General features: G+C 49.7%; 1 protein-coding gene and 5 non-coding genes across 8 annotated transcripts; 1 reads left to right on the forward strand and 5 right to left on the reverse strand.

Moving 5' to 3' along the window:
* Nucleotides 1–15: 15 nt before the first annotated feature.
* Nucleotides 16–7,234, reverse strand: LOC140599964 (uncharacterized). Of its 3 annotated transcripts, none has more exons than XM_072766688.1 (5): nt 5,956–6,555; nt 4,189–5,345; nt 2,511–3,942; nt 1,831–1,937; nt 16–1,665 (listed from the first exon to the last, which is right to left on the reverse strand). In XM_072766688.1, exons 3-5 carry the CDS (start codon nt 2,590–2,592, stop codon nt 1,360–1,362), a joined length of 495 nt encoding a protein of 164 aa, XP_072622789.1. In that variant the 5' UTR covers nt 2,593–3,942; nt 4,189–5,345; nt 5,956–6,555; the 3' UTR covers nt 16–1,359. The 3 variants fall into 3 exon arrangements, with proteins under 3 accessions (XP_072622789.1, XP_072622788.1, XP_072622787.1); XM_072766687.1 differs by having other exon boundaries at nt 1,831–1,940; nt 5,956–6,468; XM_072766686.1 differs by lacking the exons at nt 16–1,665; nt 1,831–1,937; nt 2,511–3,942 and having other exon boundaries at nt 4,345–5,345; nt 5,956–7,234.
* TRNAE-UUC (transfer RNA glutamic acid (anticodon UUC)) lies at nt 3,364–3,435 on the reverse strand. Its single transcript has one exon. It is a non-coding gene; the product is annotated as a tRNA-Glu (tRNA).
* TRNAH-GUG (transfer RNA histidin (anticodon GUG)) lies at nt 5,901–5,972 on the reverse strand. The gene has a single exon. It is a non-coding gene; the product is annotated as a tRNA-His (tRNA).
* Nucleotides 6,537–6,610, forward strand: TRNAN-GUU (transfer RNA asparagine (anticodon GUU)). Its single transcript has one exon. It is a non-coding gene; the product is annotated as a tRNA-Asn (tRNA).
* A 2,764-nt stretch (nt 7,235–9,998) lies between the features above and the next one.
* On the reverse strand, nt 9,999–10,071 carry TRNAV-CAC (transfer RNA valine (anticodon CAC)). The gene has a single exon. It is a non-coding gene; the product is annotated as a tRNA-Val (tRNA).
* An 11,206-nt stretch (nt 10,072–21,277) lies between these two features.
* On the reverse strand, nt 21,278–21,351 carry TRNAN-GUU (transfer RNA asparagine (anticodon GUU)). Its single transcript has one exon. It is a non-coding gene; the product is annotated as a tRNA-Asn (tRNA).
* Nucleotides 21,352–22,646: the final 1,295 nt, after the last annotated feature.

A 22,646-nucleotide genomic window follows, 5' to 3' on the forward strand; every position in this document is an offset into this window, starting at 1 on the left:
ACATTTCCTCTAAAGCCTTTAACTGGTTGGCATACACATGTTTATGATATTCACGTATTGTTTCCTTATATCTAGCAGTTCAATAGTCGTGACTTCCTTCTTTCCTCTTCCCGGTTTTATCAGAGCCGTCTTTTCAAAGATCCAACCGTTCACTTTTCTCTTTTGTATATTTATTTCCAATGTTCTTTTTTCATTTTATTTCTTTTTAAATTTTTAACATTTATTTCTAATTTTCAAATTCCTGCTTTTCTATTTCATTTCTGGTCCCATCTGCTTTTGCTGTTCTTGTCATTCTTTTTGTAACTTTTTGAGATGGAGGTTTATCTCATTAGCCATCCGCCCTAATCGTCCTGATTTACATTTAAAGCTCTGTATTGTCCTCGAAGACTGGTTTTGCCACCTCATGGGCAGTAGCTGTAGTATTTTCAGTTTTGTTTGATTCAGAATTATTTCCTAATTTCCGTCTTCATGCCTGCTTTGATACAAGGATTGATAGAAGCATCTCTAAAATTCCAGATACATGAGATTTTGTTCTTATGTCTCATAACTGCATTTGAGATGCTAGTTGATTCTCTTGAAATAAATGTCATTGGAGGGTACCCCTACAGCAGCACCAGGATGAATATGTTCTCCTTAGAATATGTCGTCCTCTGGCAGGCTCTTGGGGTTTGTTAAGACTGGGAAACAAGTTGATGGCCTAAGGTTTCCCATACTACCCGGGCTATGTGTACTCAAGGCTAAATTCACTAGAGGTCAAGCCCATGGCTACATTTCCTCAGGGGCTTATAAGTATTTTATTTCATCTTTAAAGATTTTATTTTTAAGTCATCTCTACACGCAATCGTGGGGCTGGAACTTAGAACCCCAAGGATCAAGAGTCCCATGGTCTACCGAGTGAGCCAGCCAGGTGCCTGCTGGCTTCTGAGCTTCCTTCCTTATTTATTTATTCTCAAGGGCTTTTTCAACATTCCTTTTCCTTATATTATTTGTAGTGCCAAGGCCGCCTTGTCCAAAGAGCCCTGGGACCTGAAGGGGCAGGACTAGATAAGATCACCCCTACCCCCAAGGGCTTAGACCTTGGGAATCCCACCTTATTGTAGTGAGGACCTGCTATAATCCTTCTAGCGCGAGCCTGGGACTGAAAATGTCGATTTCCTTGTTCCTAGCCCTCGAGGACCATGAATAGAAGACAAAATAAGCTATCCTGGCAATCCACCCAGCAGCCTAAGGAGCTTTGTTGCCTCTTTTCTTTACTCTTTGCACTGGCACCTGCAAATGTTAGTGGCAAGGTTGCCATCTACCTTTAGGCTCTCTCTCTCTCTCTCTCTCTCTCTCTCTCTCTCAAAGATCCCGACCAGCTTAAGGAAAAACATACAAACGAACACCAAAAAGACTTTGCAATCGAAAATGAAATAGCTTGTATTCTCTTACTTTGAAAAGTCTACCATTATGGTTACCCAGGATGACAGGAATGGATTTAAAATTCCTGGACTTCTTGGAGTGAAACACCAGGAAAGGAAGCCTGCGAGAACCTCCGGTGCCGGCTTGCCCGCTGGCCTGCCAGAGCCAGGTGGTCTGCACCTGCAATACAGCATCCACGCTCCATCCGCCGAACGTCTCTTCAAAAGCAGCCTCTCGATGCCACACTGCGCACAAGCCCTGGGTCTGAGTATGAACCAACAAAAGGGGAAAGGAGCAAGTTTGGCCCTCCGTTTGACAACCCCAGGAGGAAAGATCCGCAAAGCACACAGGGGGCAAAAAACAAAAAACAAAACAAACAAACAAAAAACACAACAACAACAGCAACAACAACAAAAAAACCTCACTTACTTGGGCGAGTGATTCTGGGACTCTCGGCCCAAGGTTAGGCCCGTGGGAGAGGGGAGGGCGCGAGCCCCAGGGTTTCCGGAAAGGCTCTCGGGACCATCGCAATTTTGCTGCTAAGGAAAGAAAACCAGCAGGAGGCCGGTGATAAGCGTCCGCCATCTCTGAGCTCGGCGACTCCCGGTCACCAGCGCGCGCACAAGGGAAGTGGCAGTGCGGCCCGAGAAGGCAGGAGGAGAACCGGGTGACGCCACGGAAGAGCCGGCATCAGTCCGGGACTGGGAGACGTCGCGGGAAAGCGCCAGCCCCGGCCCCGACCCACAGCATTCGTGCAGCTGAGTCCCCCACGCTCGAGGGACCCGCAGGGGGCAAGAGCAGCCAGAATGCACCAGACGGAGCTCCCCTGGAAGACCCACACTCAGAATCCTAGGACCCCCGCGGAGGGGTTGGGGGGAAGACCGGCTAGCGCCCTCCGACGCACAGGGTCACCAACTTGATCGCCACTCAACCCTCGCCATTCTTCCAAACCGCTTCCCAAAAGACTTCAGGCGACTCACCCCCCGCCCCCGCCTCACCTGAATCCACGAGTTCGCCGCCTAGACCGTCCGCCTTTCAGCAGCCGCTCGCACCCACCCCATCCAACGCCCCCGCCCCGCACCCCCGCGCTGCCGCGTCTCCTACCGCACCTGCTGCGTCTGCAGCCTGGGTGCACAGACCTCCCCGGGCCCCGCTGCTGTCTTCGTGCTTCAGGATAGACGTCGCTTTCATGCCCACAGGTGTTCGGAGTCAGTATCAAAGCTAAAATGGGAAAGTATGCCCAGCGCCTGGGAAGAGTCTACAAGGTTTAAATGCAACGGCCCCGGAAGAAACTGTGGGATCTGGCTGCGGTATCATCGTTTTTGATGTCCTGGTGTTGATGTTTACTCTTACCTTCGGCTGAAGGAAGCAGTAAGAGTTTTCCATCTTGTGCACACCTCACCTGCTGCCTTTGTTGGGTCAGTAACATCACTTCCCAACACCGCTCAGTCTGCGAATGGGACGGCCCTGGAGGAGGACCGCACCCCTCTCACCGCTGCTCTTCCTCCCAACTCTCACGGCCGTCGGGTCCAGGCGCCTCTTCCGAACGCGAACGCGCGAACGCGTAGCAGGCCTTTTATGCTCAGTAAGAGCCGAGCTGAGGGAGCTGGGCCCACCGGCCGCTGTCCGGGGTACACACCAACACCGCGACGTGGCTTGGCCCCCGGAGCTCAGTTTTTCCGAGCAGAGCCGGATCTGCGCCCCTGGGGCATCCCCGCAGGATCTGAAGCTCTGCGGCGGAGCATATACCCGAGCTGGCCGCTGAGGAGCCTCTGAAGCCGCTTCTGCAGGCGGTTGACTGGAGAGCAGCAAGCACTGTGAGCCCTGAGAAGGGGCCCGGTATCGTCTCCGCCACCCCCATCCCCGCCCGGCCTGCGGAAGTTGGAGACTCGGGGCGGGGCGCACACCACGCGGACCTCCGGAGAGGAAAGAAAGTCCCTTCGCGCGATGGGCAAAAGGTGGTTCCCTGACCGGGAATCGAACCCGGGCCGCGGCGGTGAAAGCGCCGAATCCTAGCCACTAGACCACCAGGGAGACGGTGCCAGGCCCTTCTCCCGGGGGCCTCCCACGGGACGGACAGTTTCCCCCGCGCTGGGGGAGGCCTCCGGCCTCTAGGAGGTCCCCCGGCCTCCCAGGAGCCCTTTCAGGATGGCATGCCCTCCCCGTCTCTCCAAACGAGAGCCCGCGGGAGACGCCCCAGGGCCCCGAGGCCCCGAGCCCCGCCAGGTCCACACGTCGGGCCGCACCTCCGGGCTGCCGCGGAGACGCACCTTTGGGAGGCGGCCGCGGGCGGACACGAGGAGCGGCGAGGGCGCGGGAGGGCAGGCGCCGGCGTGAGACCCCGGGGGGGGGGGGGGGGCGCCTCGCCCGGAGGACCCCGAGGGACGCGGCCACCGAGCCGCGCGGACACAGCCCGCCTCATGGAAGGCTGGGCGGCCGGAGCTGGACCCCGGGTCTCCGCCCACAACCTGCGGCTCCCGTAGCTTTCCCACGACGCTGGGCCTGTTCATCCGCCCTGCAGACAACCGGAGCCTCATTCACCTGGGGTGGGGGGGGGGGGGGCGGGCGGCGGTTAGGTACCAGGGAGGCCCTTAGACTCCTGGGGGACGGGGCGGGGGGAGGGTCGTGTCCCACCCTGAGGTGAGAGGGATGAAGTGAACGCGTGTCTGGATCTGGGTGATGGTTTGATGAGTTACCAGTCGTTTCAAAACGTACCGCGCTGTGTGAAAACGCACAGACCCGGGGGGCGGGGGGGACTGACGCTACGCTACCGAGGTGAGGACTTACTCTGAGCCCCTTCAGACCGCGCAGTGTGCCAGGGGCATCAGGAGGCACAACCAGATAAATGGACTGAGACCCTGAAACTGCCGAACAGCTGACCCGGTGAGTTCGCTTTCAATAAAAACATGTCCTCGTGGAAAGAAAATAGGATCAATATGGGGGGCGGGGAGAACAGCTTTATTTCTACCTCACACTACACACAAAAATTAATTGGAGGTGCCTCATGAGACATAAAGGTTAAAGGTCTAAAGCAGTATTTGAGGAGACTTTGGGACTTGTTGGCAGGCAAAGGTTTACTAAACAGGACCCAGGGAAAAATATGTATATATTAAAAAAGACATGATGAATCAGACCTCATCAACCGTAAGCATATCTGCTCATGCAGAGGCCACCAAGACAGTGAAAGCAGCAAGCCACAGACAGGGAGAAAATGTTCCCACGACGAATCTGACAAAACAAGCAGGCGAGCAAATCCCCGAACCTGTAACTATAATGTGTCGGGAGCTCCTGCCAACTGGCCATTAAAAAACCTGGCCCCCGTGTTTTAGGGGGGTAAAGGCCATGGCACAGCTCCTTGGGAAAAGAAGACACGCAGGCCAACAAAGCGCTAAGAGAGTGCCCGCGTGTTCAGCCGTCAGACACTGGCTATTCGCATCCCGCGGAGACAGCACCACTCACCACTCTCCCAGCAGCACGGCTCAAACTGTGAGGACAGGCAGGAAACCCCAGTCTTGGCCAAGATGTGGACCCGAGATCCCTCGGGGGGTCTCCTGAGGAACAAACACCTTGTGGCGTGGAGTGGCTGCCCACCGGCATCTCACAATCCTGGAGGGCATAGCTGGTGTCCCTGGAGGGGCTACTGTGCGCACGGTAGGGAGGACGCCAGCCAGGAACTGACTGAAAAAGGCCCCGAAGCGGATTCCCAGGAGCCGGGGCTCGAGCGGCTCAGCGGGTCTACGGAGGAGGCGTCGCTAATCCCACCGGAAGTTTTCTCCGGTCTCTCAGCTCCTCCAGGCAGTGAGGAACCCGGAAACGCCACCTCCGGGCCACTGCAGCCCCGCGGCTCCCTGCAGGCCGGTCGGGGACCGACGACTGTGGCGATTCGGGGCCTGGGTTCTGCCCGCGCGGATCCCCATCTCTGTGACTTCCTGGAGAACCACTTCCTAGATGAGGAGGTAAAACTCATCAGGAAGATGGGCGACCACCTGACTAACCTCCGCGGGCTGGCCACCCCGCCCCCCCCCAGCTGGGCTGGGCGACTATCTTTTCGAAAGGCTCACTCTCAAGCACGACTAGGAGCCTCTGGAGACCAGCAGGCTTTGAGGGGCTCCTCTGGCGCACCCAGCCCCCCCCCCCCGCCCCCCGTGCCAGGGCTTGTGCCTGAACCTTTTCCCCTGCAGCCACTTAGGCAGCTTTTTAACCATCCTGGAGCCCTTTCCCAATACGTGGACCAAATGGACACAATAAAGCTTTTTGCAGGGGGGGAAAAAACAAGGGGGGGGGGAGCATTTCTTTAGGTTCCTTGCGCTCAGAACTCAGAAGGGAGACGGTGCCCAGGTCAGTGCACTGAGTTTCCCTCTGCTCCGGGGTTAGGCCTGCTGGCGCCCCGGGGGCAGCGGCGAGCAGGGCCGTCTGCCCCCACCCCCCACCCCGGACCAGCACTGCGGGCGGGTTTCCACGCCAGGTAAAAGGGAGAGGCGGCGAGCGCCCGGGAAGAGTGCCGTGACTCGGATTCGAACCGAGGTTGCTGCGGCCACAACGCAGAGTACTAACCACTATACGATCACGGCGCGCCACCCTTCCGGCCACGGGCTCGGCCGCCGCTGCGGGGACTCTGGACGCAAAGTCGTTCCAGGTACAGCGCCGCGTTCCTTCCGAAGAAACCGCAGGGCTGCTGCCGCCGTCTCCTGCAGGCCCACCTCCCCTGGGGAGGGGATACTCCTCCCCTTCCCCTCGATGCCGACGCGCGGCGAAGAACCCCCAGCCTCCATCTCCCGACCCCCATCCGGCCGGAGCCTCGGCACAGGGTCCTCGGGATCTCCGGCGGCCCGCGCCACCTCCCCCCACGCCCCCCTCCCTCCGCTGCTCCGCGCGGCCCTGGGCGTTTGCCCCTGCTGACCACCCCCTCCACCACCACCGCAGCTCCCCAGCTCCGACCGCCGTGGAGGGGAGTGAGCCGAGCGCCACCGGCGCCCAAGGTGCGTGAGGGAGGGACAGGAGGGAGGAACAGTCCCGGAAGCCGCGGGCGTCAGCGTCGCCGGGGACCCGTCGACGCCGACGGAAGGCGGGTGGCTCCCCCTAGCGCCGAGTGACAGCTCGCTCTCTAGTGGGACGTGGGCGGGGACTGTCCGCAGGTCTCTGTGGCGCAATCGGTTAGCGCGCTCGGCTGTTAACCGAGAGGTTGGTGGTTCGAGCCCACCCGGGGACGAGGCGGCCTTTTTAGAACCTAGAAAACGTGCTTTGGCAAAGGCACCACTGGAGGGCCGACGCCGAGGCCGGAAGGCCATCGCGGACTCTGGAGGAGGAAAACCCATCGCTGAGAATCCGGAAATCCTCGAAGGGCTGCAACCCTCTTTTTGCCTTTTAACAGTGCAGTTTCTGCCATCCTTTGTCCCTTTCCTTATACTCTTTCCGGTAAGTTGGTCCTAGGTGTTTGTGGTTACAGATAACGGCTGTCATCCTCCTTCTCGTGCACATATTTTTGGCCACCTGACAAATATTTCTACAGGGTAGAGGCCCGGAAGAGCAATTACTCTAACATAGTCTTTCCATGGTTTCTATATCATCCAATTTGTTGTTCCCTGTTGACGGGTTAGTCATAACTCTTTCTTTTGTTATTTCAGCGACTGCTTCAGGCTTCATAGCAGCACACACCTGTAACTTACCAGCCTCCCTCCAAGCCATCTCCTACCTCTTCACATTCCTTCAATTCAATATCATTGGAAGAACTTAAAGATGACAATAGACCTTGAAATTGCAGATTGACTTGACAAATGATGGAGAAATGCATGTTCGGATTTATATAAGATACCTTAAAAGGTTTACCCGCCGTCCCCACCCCCACCCCCAAACTGTAAGAATAATAAGTCAGTATGATGGCCAGAATTATAAGACTTAATCTCCATTAAATTTTATTATATATGTAACTTACTGAAATACATACTTTGGTATTGTATAAGCTCTTAAATAGTATTGGAAGGAAAGCGTGTTTGTTAGACCAGTATCGGAAATTTAGGCAGCTAAGTGTCCCTAGGAGTTTGAAGAGAAAATAAGCCCAAGACTTGTATAAACTAGAATACTATCTACCAATATTTTCTGCATTTTTAGTAAATCTAGAAGGCGACATAAAGCAGTTTTTAGATCAAAATTATCAAACCAATCTGATGCACACTAGGAGTCCTTTTATGAAATATGACATGATATATACATCTTCTGTGCCATTATATAGAAAATATTAAAATCCTTTGAAGTGTTTAAGTATTTGAGGTTCATCCTTACTGTCCACCTGATTTTTTGTTCTTGTACCCAGCACTGAGATGGCTAATTTATCTACAGCTAAACTATTTCTTGGTTTTGTTTTTGTTTCCTTCCCTGAGTCACAGATTCAGAGGGAAAGGAAATGTGAGGGGCACCTGGCTAGCTCACTTGGTAGAGCACGGGACTCTTCACTCTTGATCTCAGGACTGTGAGCTCTAGCTGACACACCTTGGGTATAGTGATTACTTAACAATAACACCAGAAGAAAGTAAGAAAGAGAGAAAGAAAGAGAGGGAAAGAAAGAGGGAGAAGGAAGAAAACAAGGAAGGAAAGAAAGAAGGAAGGAAGGAAGGAAGGAAGGAAGGAAGAAAGGGAGGGAGGAAGGAAGGGAGGAAGGAAGGAAACCCCATCAATAGCATCTTTGGACCCCCACTGGGGGTCCCAGAAATAGAAGCTCGGTCACTACCCCACTTTGGGGAGAGGCACAATTGAATACACACCTCAAATCAGGTTGCCTGTGTCTGTTTGGACTCAGACTGGAGCTGGGACCAACTCAAGGCCAGGACAAGACTAAGCCCCATCATCACAGGGCAGCCACCTACCTGACAGCACCGGTGCAGATAATTCCAGAAAGCTCTTGAAAACTTTCCCCTTCCCTTTGGAGAATTTTCCACCTGCTCCCTTCCCCCTCCCACCCCAGGAAAGGATTCTTCAGCTTTGGCTGGGCCAGGACCCTCTAAGATCCCTGTAGGGTAGAGAGAGCCAGGAGGGCAGGAGCCAAGGGGGCAGCTGCACTTCCCTGAAGGGTCTCTCCCCGGGGTGGGAAGGTTCTAGAGCTCAGGCTGACCCTAGACCCGCTGCCCACCAGAAGGAGCCCAGAGGGCAGGCAGTGCTGGGGGCATGGCCACCTAATCCTGTTCCCACAAGCACAGGGCACGCCTGGCCTGCACTATCCTGCAAGAGGCAAATAACACTCCACCTGCCTGAAGCTTCTCTGCAGCCTGGAGGCAAGAGATGTCTGGTTCCTGAAGGGACAAGCGGGGTCTCCTCCAGAGGACAAAGCCCTCCCCTGGGCTCCGAAGAAAGGTCATGCCAAGCGAGGCTGGTTTGGAGGGACATTGCCCAAGGGAGGGAGCAAGAACGGCCCAACCCATTGTCTTGAGATGTCTGCCAGGTGCCTTCAAATGATGTCCAGTCTGTAAATATGAGGATGGAGGGAGAAAGTAAACGTGGGGAAATGTTAACTGGTGCACTTAGGGGAGGGATACAGTATATTACCACTCCTGCAACTTGTTCTGTATGTTTCAAAGTTTGCTTGTTGGCCTTAGAGGAGTGACAGAGTGTAGTCCCAAAGGGACCCCTGCTTTGGCTCCAGCAGATGAAAACCCAGAAAATAAAGGTTAGATTTCCCAGTCAGAGAGAGCAACAGCGGGGTGGGGACGTGTCCCATGGGCCCAGGGCTGAATCCAGCTGCCAATGGCTCCCAGCCCTACCCCCTGCTCCTCACCTCTCCCAGCCCCAGCCACACCTCCACACCTGGGGCTCTGAGGCCTGACCACGAGGGCACTGGCCTGGGCTGCATTCTGGTCTAGCTTAGCCCTGTGTGTGGCAGAGCCAGGGCCATGCTCTCTTTCTGAGCCTCCGGTTCCTTGGGAGTAAGGGGCGGCCTTGGCTCTCAGCAGGCAAGGAGCAGAGTCCCTCTACTTCATGACCTCGAACTAGTCCAAGGGCCCTCCTGAGGACGGTACCTGAAAGGCTCCTTTGGCGTCCCCGTGGGCTCATCAGGTGGAGCCCAACACTCTTAATCTACGCATCTTTGGCTTGAGTCCCAGGTGCAGTTGGTTTTCTTTTGTTCTGACAGGCAAATCTACCTTTCTGTAATGGTGGGGGGGGTGTGTGGGGGGGGAGGGGAAGCCAAGGTTGCTGCCCAAGGTTGCTGCCCAGGGAAGAAGGTGTTGGTTTTCAGAGCCATAGCACCTGTCAGCCTGTAGAGGAGACTTAGGGCCAGAGGAGCAGATCAGGGATGTAAAAGATCTGGATGTAAAAGTAACCTGAAGTCCACGTTGCCCTGTGTGCTCTTCTTGGCCTGATCTCCAGCGTGAGGGGGAGCAGACCAAGGAGGCCAGTCAGGTTGTTAAGTGCTGGGGAGTCTGAGTCTTTCAGGCAGCAGCAGAACCCCATCCAGCCTCAGGGGTGAGGTTTGTTTTATTTTGTTTATTTCTGAATGGCAAAGGGAGCTGCGCAAGCCGAGGCCAATGGGGCCTCGGCCCCATTGGCCGAGACCATGGTCCTCTGTGTGTTTGAAGCAAGAATAGAACCTGGGGTAAGAGAAAGAGAGCTGTTTCCGCCCGGTTTCGAACCGGGGACCTTTCGCGTGTGAGGCGAACGTGATAACCACTACACTACGGAAACCAGGCCGCCGGCGGCGCTCTCTGCCAGGACCCTGAAAAGCCTGGTCCTGCCACTACTGTCCTGCCCACCAGTTTCTTTGCCAAGTGCAAAGGCCCCTGGGAGCACCCGCGAGCCTGCAGGCCGGGGGACCGCAGCCCCGAGCGGCCCGGCTGGGCTTCCGCGTCTCCACCACCCCGGGCGGGCGGCCAAGACTCTGGGGGCCTCGGCAGTCCGGCTTCGGGATCCGCATCCAACGCAGGGTTTCCAGATCCGATTGGAGGGACCCCAGTGCTGGGACCCCCTTCCGGGAGAAGGGGGGGCGGGTCAGTTGCGTCCGAGCCCCAGGCGCCCCCGCCGCCCCCTTGGGGTCACCCGCCCTCCGGGGCGGTCGCCGGGGCGGTCCCCGCGGGGCGGTCAGCGCTCGGGGCTGGGAATCCTCCCAGGAACCCGGGGACCGGCTCCCCCCGCCCCCGTGGGCCCCGCGGCCGCGGACCTGAGCGCCTCCGTTCCCAGCCCTTCGCTGTGGCTCCTCCGCGGTCCTCTGGGCTGAAGGGCGAGACTCTGGTACCCTCTGGGCAAAAGTGTTCCCTTGGGTTCCTGCCTGGGCTGCTTTAAAGCCGCTGACAGGAGGCCTGTGGCCATTACCGTGGAACAGTGTCCAGAGAAATCCAGGCCTTGGAACGGAGGGATGAAAAGGAAGTGCGAGAAACCGTTCTAGTGGCACAGAGCCCACGAGTGGCATAGCCGTGAGTGCGGAGGGAAGGGCCGTTTCTACTGGGTGGGCTGCCTTGGAGTCTCTCTGTGGCTCCACAGCCAGACCTGAAGAAAATAAGATTGTTTCTCTTTCTCTGATGAAAATTTTTATCTTGTTATCTAGTTTTATTTCTTGCCTTTCAGGGTGAATACTGGTTTACTGCAAATACTCCATCATCACTGAAAGAGGAAATCTACATCTTCCAGATAAATATTTCTCCTCCTCCTCCTCCTCCTCCTCCTCCTCCTCCTCCTCCTCCTCCTTCTTTCTTCTTTCTCCTTCTCCTTCTTCTTCTTTTCTTAAAATAGGAGGGGATCACTGGTGCATATTTGAAGTTTTCTAATAATATTTGGGGTAAGCCTGGCTGGATATTAAAAGCACTTGCTAGAAGCATGTGCAGAAGACTGTCCTCCATGAGCTAAACCATCATCATGCTTTGTCCAAGCTACAAGGATTTGATGAAGTTGGATCCAGTTCCCTGCCATGCCATCTCCACTGTCAGTTAAATCACCATCAAAATTATCAAGTAACCGGTCGTCCAAGTGCTGCTCACCAATATGGAGGGGAAGAGGCCAACCAAACCTTTTAATACTCCTCATTTATTCTGGGGAATGTCGAAAGTCAGCAGTGGTGCAGTTAGGTGGAAAGAAAAGTCTTAATTATAATACTATTAACAGCTTTCTCAGAGCTTCACAGTGTGACCAGCACAACGTCCCTCCATGCTGTACCGCATATAACTTGTCTAGTCCACATAACAACCTGAGATAGCGTAGCTTATTACCACCCTTCGTTGCAGGTGTGAATACCCAGACACTGAAAGGCCGAGCTGACTTTCAAAGGGCCCTAGCCCTGGGATGGTGAGAGCTGGCACTCAGAGCCAGGCAGTTTGCCTCCAGAGCCACTGGGCTTGACCATCCTGCCAGTGTTAACTGAGAAGACTTCACCAAGATTTGCTTCCCCTCCTTCTTGCCCAACCTCCCTGATTTTGAAAAAGAGAGAGAGAAGATTCAAAGTAAAGCCTACGAAACACTGAGAATTGTTTGGTGAAATAAAGGAGAAAGAACACACACAGCGATTTAGTCTTCCCCCGAAACAGACTCCATGGCTCCAGAGACCCTGCAATCACATGTCCCAACCAGGACTTTTCATTAAATCTCGATTCTTCTTTCTTTTTTAATTTTTAAAGTTTTAAAAATATTTTTATTGAAGTTCGATATGCCAATATATAGTAGAACACCCAGTGCTCATCCTGTCAAGTGCCCCCCTCAGTGCCTGTCACCCAGTCACCCCATCCCCCCGCCCACTTCTCCTTCCCCTTCCACTACCCTTTGTTCATTTCCCAGAGTCTCTCATGTTTTGTCACCCTCTCTAATTTTTCCCAGTCATTTTCTCTCTAAATCTCAACTCTTCTTAATGGTCTGAACATGGAAGCTCCCTTGAAGTTCGACAAAAAAAAAAAAAAGAAAAGACTGCCTTTTGTGTTCAAAGTGTAGAGGAGACAGACGCTGAGCACTCCTGCCTACTGACTTAGGGCAAAGGGAGTACTTTGGAGTGACAAGCGGAAGGGAGGGTATCCCATAAAGATGAGACAGAACCATGCTTTTCAAAGTTCATTAATGAACATAGCACTTCCATATTTGGCCACATCCATGGACCTTTAGCATCGATTAGGTAATATTTTCCATACTTTGATTTACATCTTTTACGCAGTAAATTTATTTTAAAAATTAATTGTATATCAGCATCACAATTCCAACACCAGTAGGCATTGGCACAAACAGGATGTAACTATAAAATTACATAAAAGGAAAAAATCTTGTAGTTATAGTTAAGAACAGAGGTAATCAGCAGAGCTCAGGAGCCTCCACAAGCTTTCCCTTGAGGCGTGGGCAGAGGCAGCCTTACAGTAACCTAGAGCAATGCTGGGGCTGGAATGATCAACACAAGAAAACCCCGGTCATGCCCGGTTTTACCACTGCCCTGCAGTAGCCAGGGCATGGAATGGTTCTTCTTTGCCAGCCAAGGGAAAACATGACATGCTGGCTTCTTTAGCAGCCAAGGGAAAACCGGAGAGCCCTCCCCTCAAATAAAGCTCAGGGAAAAACCAAGAGATCAGTACAGACACAGGAGCTGCTGGTGCTAGGGATGTACCAGATGGACTAAAATGAATCTAATGCTGAAGGAGGAGTCAGGACTTTGAAATAAAATCATCTTATGTGTCACTGACACACCAGATGAAAGAGCCAGATGTGCATTTTCAAATGCAGAGGCCACTGGACACATATGGCAGTTGAGTGCTTGCATTGTGGCTAGTGCTGAGAAAGCGAAGCTTCAAATCTGTTTTTTGTACTTCATAGTTCAGTTTAAATAGCTACACGTGGCCAGTGGCTAGAGCAGAGATAACACAGGTTAGAGAATAATCATCATACCATAAAATCATCTGCCTTATTTCTCCGTGGCAGTAACCAAAGTAATGACACTTCACATCTAATAACAATTCTTTCTAAAGATGCCTCTGAGAGAGAGAGAGGACACACACAAGCAAGCATGCGTGAAGGGAGGTGCCAAGGGAGAAGGAGGGAGAGTCTTAAGCAGACTCTGCTGAGTGCAGAGCCCAACAGATCAAGACCTGAGGCAAAACCAAGAGTCTGATGCTTAACGGACTGCACCACCCAGGAGCCCCCAGTAACAATTCTCGAGGGCTTTTTTCAGCTGCCTAGGTACAGATGAACGTCAGTTCAACCCTAGGGACCATATGTCCCCTGCTGTCTCTGCTTCCTCATCAGAGCCATACACCTTCCCGAGTCAAGGGAGCCTCAGCCAGTCCTGCTCTCTCACAGATGGGGTCTCAGTCCCTTGCCTGGTCATTCGGCCAGCCACCAGGTGGTGGCTTCATGCCTTTCCTCCCGGGTTTGACTGATGTTGCTGAAGCTCTGTGTTGGTCCACTGTTGTACGGTGCAGAAGTTTCCTTGTTTTTGAAAGTTCCTGGGACAAGAGCATGACTCCAGGCTCTTGCTGGCAGGAGGCCACACAGAGCCATGCAATCTCTGTGTGGATTAGGTGATGCAAGGAATCAGAGAGTCATGTCAGCCATTGAGGGTCTCTGGTAGAATTTTTGTCCCTTCCCCAGGTCACTGCGTTTGATTTCCAAGAGCAGCATTTTTACTCAATTTTGCAAAGCTAATTTCTCTATAGCACAGCCAAGACCGCAGAACAAAAATGGAAGCCACAGAAACAATGGTCGTGATGGACAAGTAAAGACACAGTTCTGAGGTAGGACTTAAATAGTGATGGGGAGGTCTTGGCCTTTGATGGGAACCAAAAGGTTTCCAGCAAAGCTCTGGCACTTTAGGAGCTTTGACTCTGGATGCCAATACCCTTCACTCCCCAAGTCTGTCCCAGAATGAAAGAGTATCCTAGAGCAAAGCAAACAACAGGTCTCTCAGATCCACCAGAAGCTGAGAGTGGGACACAGAGGACCAGAATGACAGAGTGACAGAGAAAATTACAGTGGGCACGTGGACCATACCCTCTAATTGGGAACTGGCTTTGTTTCAACACTAGAAAGGACCTGTCTTGGGATGGTCCAATGCCTACATTTTCCTCAGAGGCATCTCCACCTCCGAGCTATGATGTATATACAGAGATGAATATGAAAATTATATGTCAATCTTAGTAGTGAAGAGATTTTGAATGAGTTATCTCTCATTGTTGACTTACAGAAATTGGAACAGTTATAAGAATGGCATTAAACAAAGACAAAGCCAGGATTTATAAAAGAGATGGGAAAGAGAGCAGAAAGAAAAAAAAAAAAAAACACAGAACGTTCGAGAATGGGGAGTTTTGTTTTTTTTTTTTCCTTTCCTTGGCAGACAGATGAGCTGAAAGCCAGCAAATAGCTAGTCTGGGCAGTTCATTCTGGTGAAGCTGACCAACCCGTCAGATAAACTTTTTGGCTATTTATTTATTCATGGGAAACACAGAGATAGATAAAGAGAGGCAGAGACACAGGCAGAGGGAGAAGCAGGCTCCATGCAGGGAGCCCGACGTGGGACTCCAGGATCATGCCCTGGACTGAAGGCGGCACTAAACCGCTGAGCCACCTGGGCTGCCCTGTTTTTTGTTTTTTAAAGGGAATTTTTCCCTCCCCCATATTATTGAGAACTGGGACAAAGTATACAACTGTTTGAATTTTATTTTTTTTAAGATTTTATTTATTTTTTCATGAGAGACACAGAGGGAGAAAGAGATATAGACATACAGACAGACAGAGACATAGGGAGAGGGAGAAGCAGGCTCCATGGAAGAAGCCCAATGTGGGACTTGATCCTGGGACTCCAAGATCACCCTCCCTCCCACTGCCCTGCCGATTCCCCCTCTCCCCCCCACCCCAGCTAAAGCAGACCTCAACTGCTGAGCCACCCAAGCCATTTGTGAATGCTCCAAAAGGTTTTGAAAGTTTAGTTGTGGAATGAGTATGGTGACTCCCCTCTCCCCATCTTCCTTTGTGAAAGAAAATTCTTTCATTTCTTTAAGATTTTATTTACTTATGGGCGGGGGGGTGGAGGGCAAAGGGAGAAGTGGACTCCTTGCTTAGGAGGGAGCCCAATGTGGTGCTTTATGCCAGGACCCTGAGATCATGATCTGAGCCAAAGTCAGAGGCTTAACCGACCGAACCACCTAGGCACCCCCAAACTTTTTATTTTTTTATTTCTTTAAAAATATTTATTTATGATAGGCAGAGAGAGAGAGAGAGAGGCAGACACAGGAAGAGGGAGAAGCAGGCTCCATGCCGGGAGCCCGACGCAGGACTCAATTCTGGGACTCCGGGATCACACCCTGGGCCAAAGGCAGGTGCCAAACCACCGAGCCGCCCAGGGATCCCCACACCTAAACTTTATTTTTCCCCCAAACTTTTTTAAACCAAGATGTATTAAATATAAACCTGTACCATTACAAAACCGTTACCAATGCAAGCCAACCTGAATAACTACTGAGGTAGTACCAATTGAAGTATAGAACATTAACAGGCCACAGAAATTTTTCTCATGTCTTTTCCCATCTCAGGTCTCACAGAGTAATCTCCATACCACACCCCTCATTATAACCCCTACCTATAACAATAGGTGTTAATTCTTCTTGCCCTTTACATTCACATAAATTGAATCATATTTGTTGGGAGAGAAGCACTGGTCTGAGTTTTACTCAACATCACGTCTGTGAATTTTATCCATGTTTTCTCTGTACTTCTTGTTTCCATATTCCTTGCGTGAATTGTATCTCAATATATGTATTCTGCTCTTGGACATTTGAGTTGGTTCCAATTTATGATATTTTGGATTGATATGAATATTCTTTGATAGGTCTCTCAGTGGCCATATATATTTCTCTAGGACAGCCCATTTCAATGAAGTATAATGCCAGTCACATATAATTCTCAATTTTCTAGCACATTTTAAAAAGTAAGATGAGGGGTCCCTGGGTGGCGCAGCGGTTTGGCGCCTGCCTTTGGCCCAGGGCGCGATCCTGGAGACCCGGGATCAAGTTCCACATCAGGCTCTTGGTGCATGGAGCCTGCTTCTCCCTCTGCCTGTGTCTCTCTCTGTGTGTGACTATCATAAATAAAAAAAAAAAATTAAAAAAGTAAAATGAAAGAGATAAATCTATCTTACATAAATCTATCTTACTATTATTGTAATAGACCTACTATACCAAAAATACTGTCATTGCAACATGTGATACTAACAACATTTCACGTGTTCAGTAGCTTCAAGTAGCTTGTGTCTATCATACTGGACAGCACAGGACTGAGGTATGTAGTTAAAAGTAGTATTTCTGGGCTACAATATATGACCATGAATATGTGACCCATGTGAATATGTTGGCACGCCCAAATTTTTTTCCAAAATTTTTAGAATTTACTCTTTCCAGAATTAAGGGTCTCCAATGCTCCTCATCCTGTCAGCATTTGTGATTGTCAGTCTTTTTAAAAGTCAGGTTTATTGAGATGTATTTTACATGCAATAAAATTCATGAACATTAGATTATGCTACTTTCTTTTCAATGATATCTTCACAAAACTGGATTTTGGTGGTTGCTGTGATAAAAGCAAGCACCACGCAAAAAAAAAAAAAAAAAAATCAATGTTTGACAAGGAATGAAGGTGGCAGTTTGAGGTCTGAGAAGCTGTGCAGTGCATAACACCAAGGATATGATTTTGAAATTTTTCTTTAAGGAAATATCCCCTTTAGGGGCACCTGGCAGACTCAGTCGATAGAACATGGGCCTCTTGATCTCAGGGTCATGACTTCAAGCCCCACTTTGGGGGTGGAGTCTATATGAAAAAATAATTAAAATAAATAATATTAAATTAAAATAAAGGAAATATCACATTTAAAGCATATGCAATAACATTTTTCTAGACATTCTTAGTTTTATTTTTAATTTATATATAAATTTATGTAAGTGATTATGATTACCCTGACTAGTTAGATGTTTAGAGGCCTAATCTGTTTTTTTCCCTGCAGAGCAAGAGAAAATATACTGATCTCTTTCTTTAGGTTTTATTTATTTATCTATTAATGAGAGACACACAGAGAGAGGCAGAGACGCAAGCAGGCTCCATGCAGGGAGCCCGATGTGGGACTCAATGTGGGACTCGATCCCGGGTCTCCAGGATCAGGCTCTGGGCTGAAGGCAGACGCTCAACCACTGAGCCACCCAGGGATTCCCCTACTGATTTGTTTCTAAGAAAACATGTATAAAAGGGAAGAATTCCATCAGACTAGTGGGCATTCCCAAGTATGGTAAGTAACAGCATTTAATGTGGAAACAAAGGCCAATAGAATCTATGAACAAGGGTTAACAGTGAAGGACACAGAAGAAATTGATTAAGAAAAATGACCTCCTTGAAGGACCCCCATTGCTGATAATCTGAGTAATTCTGTGATACCCTTTTGAGTCTCACAGGACAGTCTCTTCCAGGTGATAGATCTGTGCATGAAGTCATTGCTTTCATCCATTTTTATCAAGCCAAACTTACAATTATAGAAAGTGGTAATGAATATTAATTTGTCAGAAAAGCACATGCTGTTGATTTAATTTCTTATCTGTTATGATACAAACGTCTTTCCTTACTTTGTGCTCTGATTTAAAATACAATCCTTAATGGACATTAATATTTTTTTCAACTATTTAGAAACCTAAGTATTCCAATCAAAGAAGGTTGCCCCTTGCAAGTTAAAAAAATTGTTTTCTTCCTGTGCTAAGATCTCTTTTAGATATAGCAGTTTATTAAAGCCAAGAGTTCTTACAGGGACATCACTGTGGATGAAGATCATCCTTATCATTGGCATTCCACTCTTGCAAGTATTGACAAGTATTAGGTTCATACCAAAGTTTGGAAGGACAAGATGTGAACAACTTGTTGTAATCTCAAATGCCAGAAAATACCGACCAGAATCCTCACCACAACAGACAATCAAAAAGACTCAGGCTACATGAGTTGTCATCTACCTAACAGGGAATAGATCTCTGTCAACTACCACTCAACAAAGATTAGCCTCAGGAATTGATTTTGTAGAATTAAAACATGGGACACCGGGTGGCTTGGCAGTTGAGCGTTTGCCTTTGGCTCAGGGTGTCAGATGGAGTCCCACATCTGGCTTCCTGCTTGGAGCCTGCTTCTCCTTCTGCCTATGTCTCTGCCTCTCTCTCTCTCTCTCTCTCTCTCTCTCTGTCTCTCATGAATAAATAAATAAAATCTTTAAGAAAAAATCATGCACTGATGCCTGCTAATAGAGGGAAATAATGATGCAAAAATAAGAAAGAAAAAAAAAACTTTTCCAATCACCCGACTAAGTGTATGAAAGGCAAGAAGCTCACTTGCCGTTCATGAGATTCAACAGAAGAACTGAGCCAATAGCAACAACAGTCCAGGTGTGTAGGAGGAGCCAGTCAAGGATAGGATTCTACTGGCTCCAATGATATGTTTCAGATGGGCTCATTTTTATGGACACAGCAAGACAAAACTATCAAGGAAAAATACAGAGACAGTTATGTGCATGCCAACTCACCACTGCATAGCAAGGAAAACAGGCATTAGAGTCTTGCCATCAAATAAAAGCAAAACCAATATTTCCTTTTTTAAAAGTTTTATTTATTTAAGTGATCTCTATAGCCAACATGGGGCTCAAACTCACCATCTCAAGATCAGGAGTCACATACTCTTCCAACTGAGCCAGCCAGGCACCTCCAAGACCCTGAGATCAAGAGTCACTTGCTCCTCCAACTAAGCCAGCCAGGTGCCCCCAAGATTCCTTTTTAAAAAGAAGAAAAGCCATCTGGAGTCAGAGAGATTTTTCTCCCCTTGGATAAGCTACTTGGGAGGAAGCAAAGCAATCACCCTGAGCCCTCTGCCCTAGACTCAGCTGACTACAGAAAACCTAGACTCAGCTGACTACAGAAAACAATGACAGTAATTCGAGGACTTTGTATTCAATGACTGCATCCTGAAAGTTTAGTTGTCCAACATATGCAATAGAATGCCTCTGTAATGTTCACAATGTCCCTCTGTTGTACCTGCTCTTTAGTTAAGTCAGGGGGGGTACCACTTCCCTTATCAGAATATCATAGATAGAGGTTCAGAAAGATTGTTGTCTTTGCAAGTAAATGAAGAAAGGGACATTGATAGGCTGGGAAAGAAATTGGAATATAATTTGATACTGCTTCTATGGAAGGCAAGTTTGCAGGATTTCCTAAAATTGGAAGCATATGAATACTATAATATAGTAGTTGCACTTCCAGTTTTGTACACTATAGAAATACCTGCACAGGTAGCCAAAGATATGTGTACAAGAATGATGGTGCTTACATTTCATAATCACAAAATCATAAAACCAACTTAATTGCAAAAGCAATACGAAAGAGGTAAAATAAATATTACATATACTATGGGAGAAATGCTTCTGTCCAAAAAATGCAGAGGATAATTATGATGAGGATTCCACTGATTACAATATTATTGATAGAGCAATTACCAAATCCAGGCACTTCCTAGGGACAGGCTACCATTGTTGACTTTATGCTACACATGAAGAAACTGAAGCACATCAACACCAAATGTTGGCGAAGATGTGGAGCAACAGAACCCTCATTCATTGCTGGAGGGAATTAAAAATGATACAGCCACTTTGGAAGACAGTTTGGCAATTCCTAACAAATCTAAAAATATTCTTAATATGTGAGCCAGTAATCAGGTTCCCTGCTTTTAGCCAGAGGAGTTGCAAAGTTACATCCACACAGGAACCTGCCCAAGGATGCCAAGAGCAGCTTCACTCACAATTGCCAAAACTTAGAAGCATCCAAGATGTCGTTTAGTAGGTGAAGGGATAAATGAACTGTGACACATACAGACAATGAATTATTACTCAGCAGTAAAAAGAAATGAGTAGCCAACCCATGAAAAGACATTGAGGAATCTTAAATGTGTATCACTAAGTGAAAGAAGGATATTTGAAAAGGCTACATACTGTAGGATTCCAACTATATAACATTCTGGAAAGGCAAAACTGTGGAAGCTAAAAGGATCAGTGGTTGCCAGAAAGGGGGCACAGAGGATTTTTAGGGTAGTGAAACTACTTTGTGTGATACCATAATGGTTTCATTTTACATTTGTCCAAACCCATAGAACGTACAACATCAAGAGTGAACCCCAATAAACTATGGCCTTTGCGTGATTATGATGTATTAATGTAGGTTCACTAGTTGTAGCAAATACATCACTTCCTTGGGGCGTGTTGACAATGAGGGAGTCTATACATGGGGTGGGTGGTAGGAAGTATATGGGAAATCTCTGTACCTTCCCCTCAATTTGCTGTGAACCTAAAACTTCGCTAAAAAAACAGTAAAGTCTTGGGAGGCCTAGGCGGCTCAGCAGTTGAATATAGGCCTTTGGCTCAGGGCGTGATCCCAGAGTCACCTAATGGAGTCTCATATGGGGCTCCCCGCAGGGACCCTGCTTCTCCCTCTGCCTATGTCTCTGCCTCTGTGTGTGTGTGTCTCTCATGAATGGATAAATAAAAATCTTTAATAAAAAACAAAGTCTTGATTAAAAAAAAGTAAGTACCCTTAAGAATAATCTTCCCAAAGTCAGCAGTTTTGAAAAATGTTTGCAAACAATTTTAGATTTTATTTTTTAAAAATTAAAGTGTAACTTATTCATCCACTCTTTCAGGGCAGAATAGAAAATTTTTACCCACTGGAATCTGGGTTCTTATATCTGTTTGAGGAGTTCTGTTTAGAGCTATAAAACTGATAGCCCAGCAGGTACTGTAAGGGAATCAGGTTGGGGAGATGGGTGCTCTTAAGAGTGAGCTTATGTGAGTTGGCTGGGACCCAGGATCCGGTACCGGAGTTTTTATGTGACGCAGAGTGCAGGTGCAGCACTGAATTAAAAGTCTGACAAGGCACGCCGTCCCTGGGTGGGCTCGAACCACCAACCTTTCGGTTAACAGCCGAACGCGCTAACCGATTGCGCCACAGAGACACAGGCCGCCCCACACCCCTGGCCTTCTTAGGTAGTGAGTACCTACTAACCTCGGGGACGTGCCCACCACCGGTAGTGTAAGTTCCAAAGTCTCGGTAAGCCGGGGGCTAGGAGTTGGAGCCGACGCAGCGTGTTCGTCACCTGAGAGGTGGCTTCCTTCTTCGTGTCCTGTGCCACGCAGGGAAGCTCTACGAGGGCAGTGATCGCTCTCGTGTCCCCATGCGGGGAGCAGGTTCCACCTTCACCAAGACGCTCCCCTGGGGCTCGTTGAACGAATTCCATTGTCCTCTTTAGCTTTTAGGCGTGACGAACCGAAGAGCCCCGTGAATGGGAATAATGAAAAGCTTTTCAAAGCTGAAATTTCTTTTTCAAATTTCTCAAACTTGTCACCGTTCATTGTGCAGCATCTCCAGCGCCGGCAGCAGGAAAGGCCGCCGCGCGCCAGCCGCACGTGGGGGCTCCGCACGAGCAGCTTCCCCCCAGGCGTGCTCGGTGCAGGGGGGGAGGGGAGCAGAGGTTGGGCGGGGGGGGCCTAAAGGTCCCGAGAGAGGAGCGTGGCGAACCGAGGCCGAGAAACTGGGGAGGCTCGTCCGGGGTCAACCAGACCTCCTAGACGGCCTTGCGCAAGCGGTAAGGGCGGGATCCTGGAGAGGGGACAATGGCTGTTTTAACGTAGCTGAATGAGGAAGAAGGAAGGAAAAAGAGACCCCGAAAGAACAAAACCTGCGTAGACCTGGAGCTCTCTTAAAAACAAAACAAAACGAGGGCAGCGGTTTAGCGCCGCCTGCAGCCCGGGGTGTGGTCCTGGGGACCCAGAATCGAGTCCCACATCGGGCTCCCTGCGTGGAGCCTGCTTCTCCCTCTGCCTCTCTCTCTGTGCCTCCCGTGAGTAAACAAGTTAAAAACAAAACCCAGCAAAATATGGAAGATTTTAGTTACTTTTGTTTGCTTTAAGATATTTATTCATTAGAGACACAGAGGCAGAAGCAGGCTCCATGCAGGGAGCCCCTTGTGGGACTCGATTCCCAGACCGCAGAATCATGCCCTGAGCTAAAGGCAGATGCCCAAACGCTGAGCCACCCAGGCGCCCCTGAAGGCTCTTAGATAGAACTTCCAAACAGCTGCAGGCCGCCCCGGCCCTGGGTCTCTGTGCAGTGTTAGGTACTCTGCGTCGTACTTCTTAGCAAGCTCGGTTCCAATCCCCCTCAAAGCAATATGTCAGGTTGTGGCGAGGGTTAAAAACCTGCGTGAGGGGCGCCCCTCGCCAGAGGCTCAAGAGCACGGTTTCCCGGTTT

The sequence above is a fragment of the Vulpes vulpes genome, chromosome 8, assembly GCF_048418805.1.
Source record: "Vulpes vulpes isolate BD-2025 chromosome 8, VulVul3, whole genome shotgun sequence".
Classification (NCBI taxonomy): Eukaryota; Metazoa; Chordata; class Mammalia; order Carnivora; family Canidae; genus Vulpes; species Vulpes vulpes.

What these genes read in the sequence shown, in the direction of transcription:
- LOC140599964 (XM_072766686.1), bottom strand. Translation starts at nt 6,716, where the DNA reads ATGGGTTTTCCTCCTCCAGAGTCCGCGATGGCCTTCCGGCCTCGGCGT.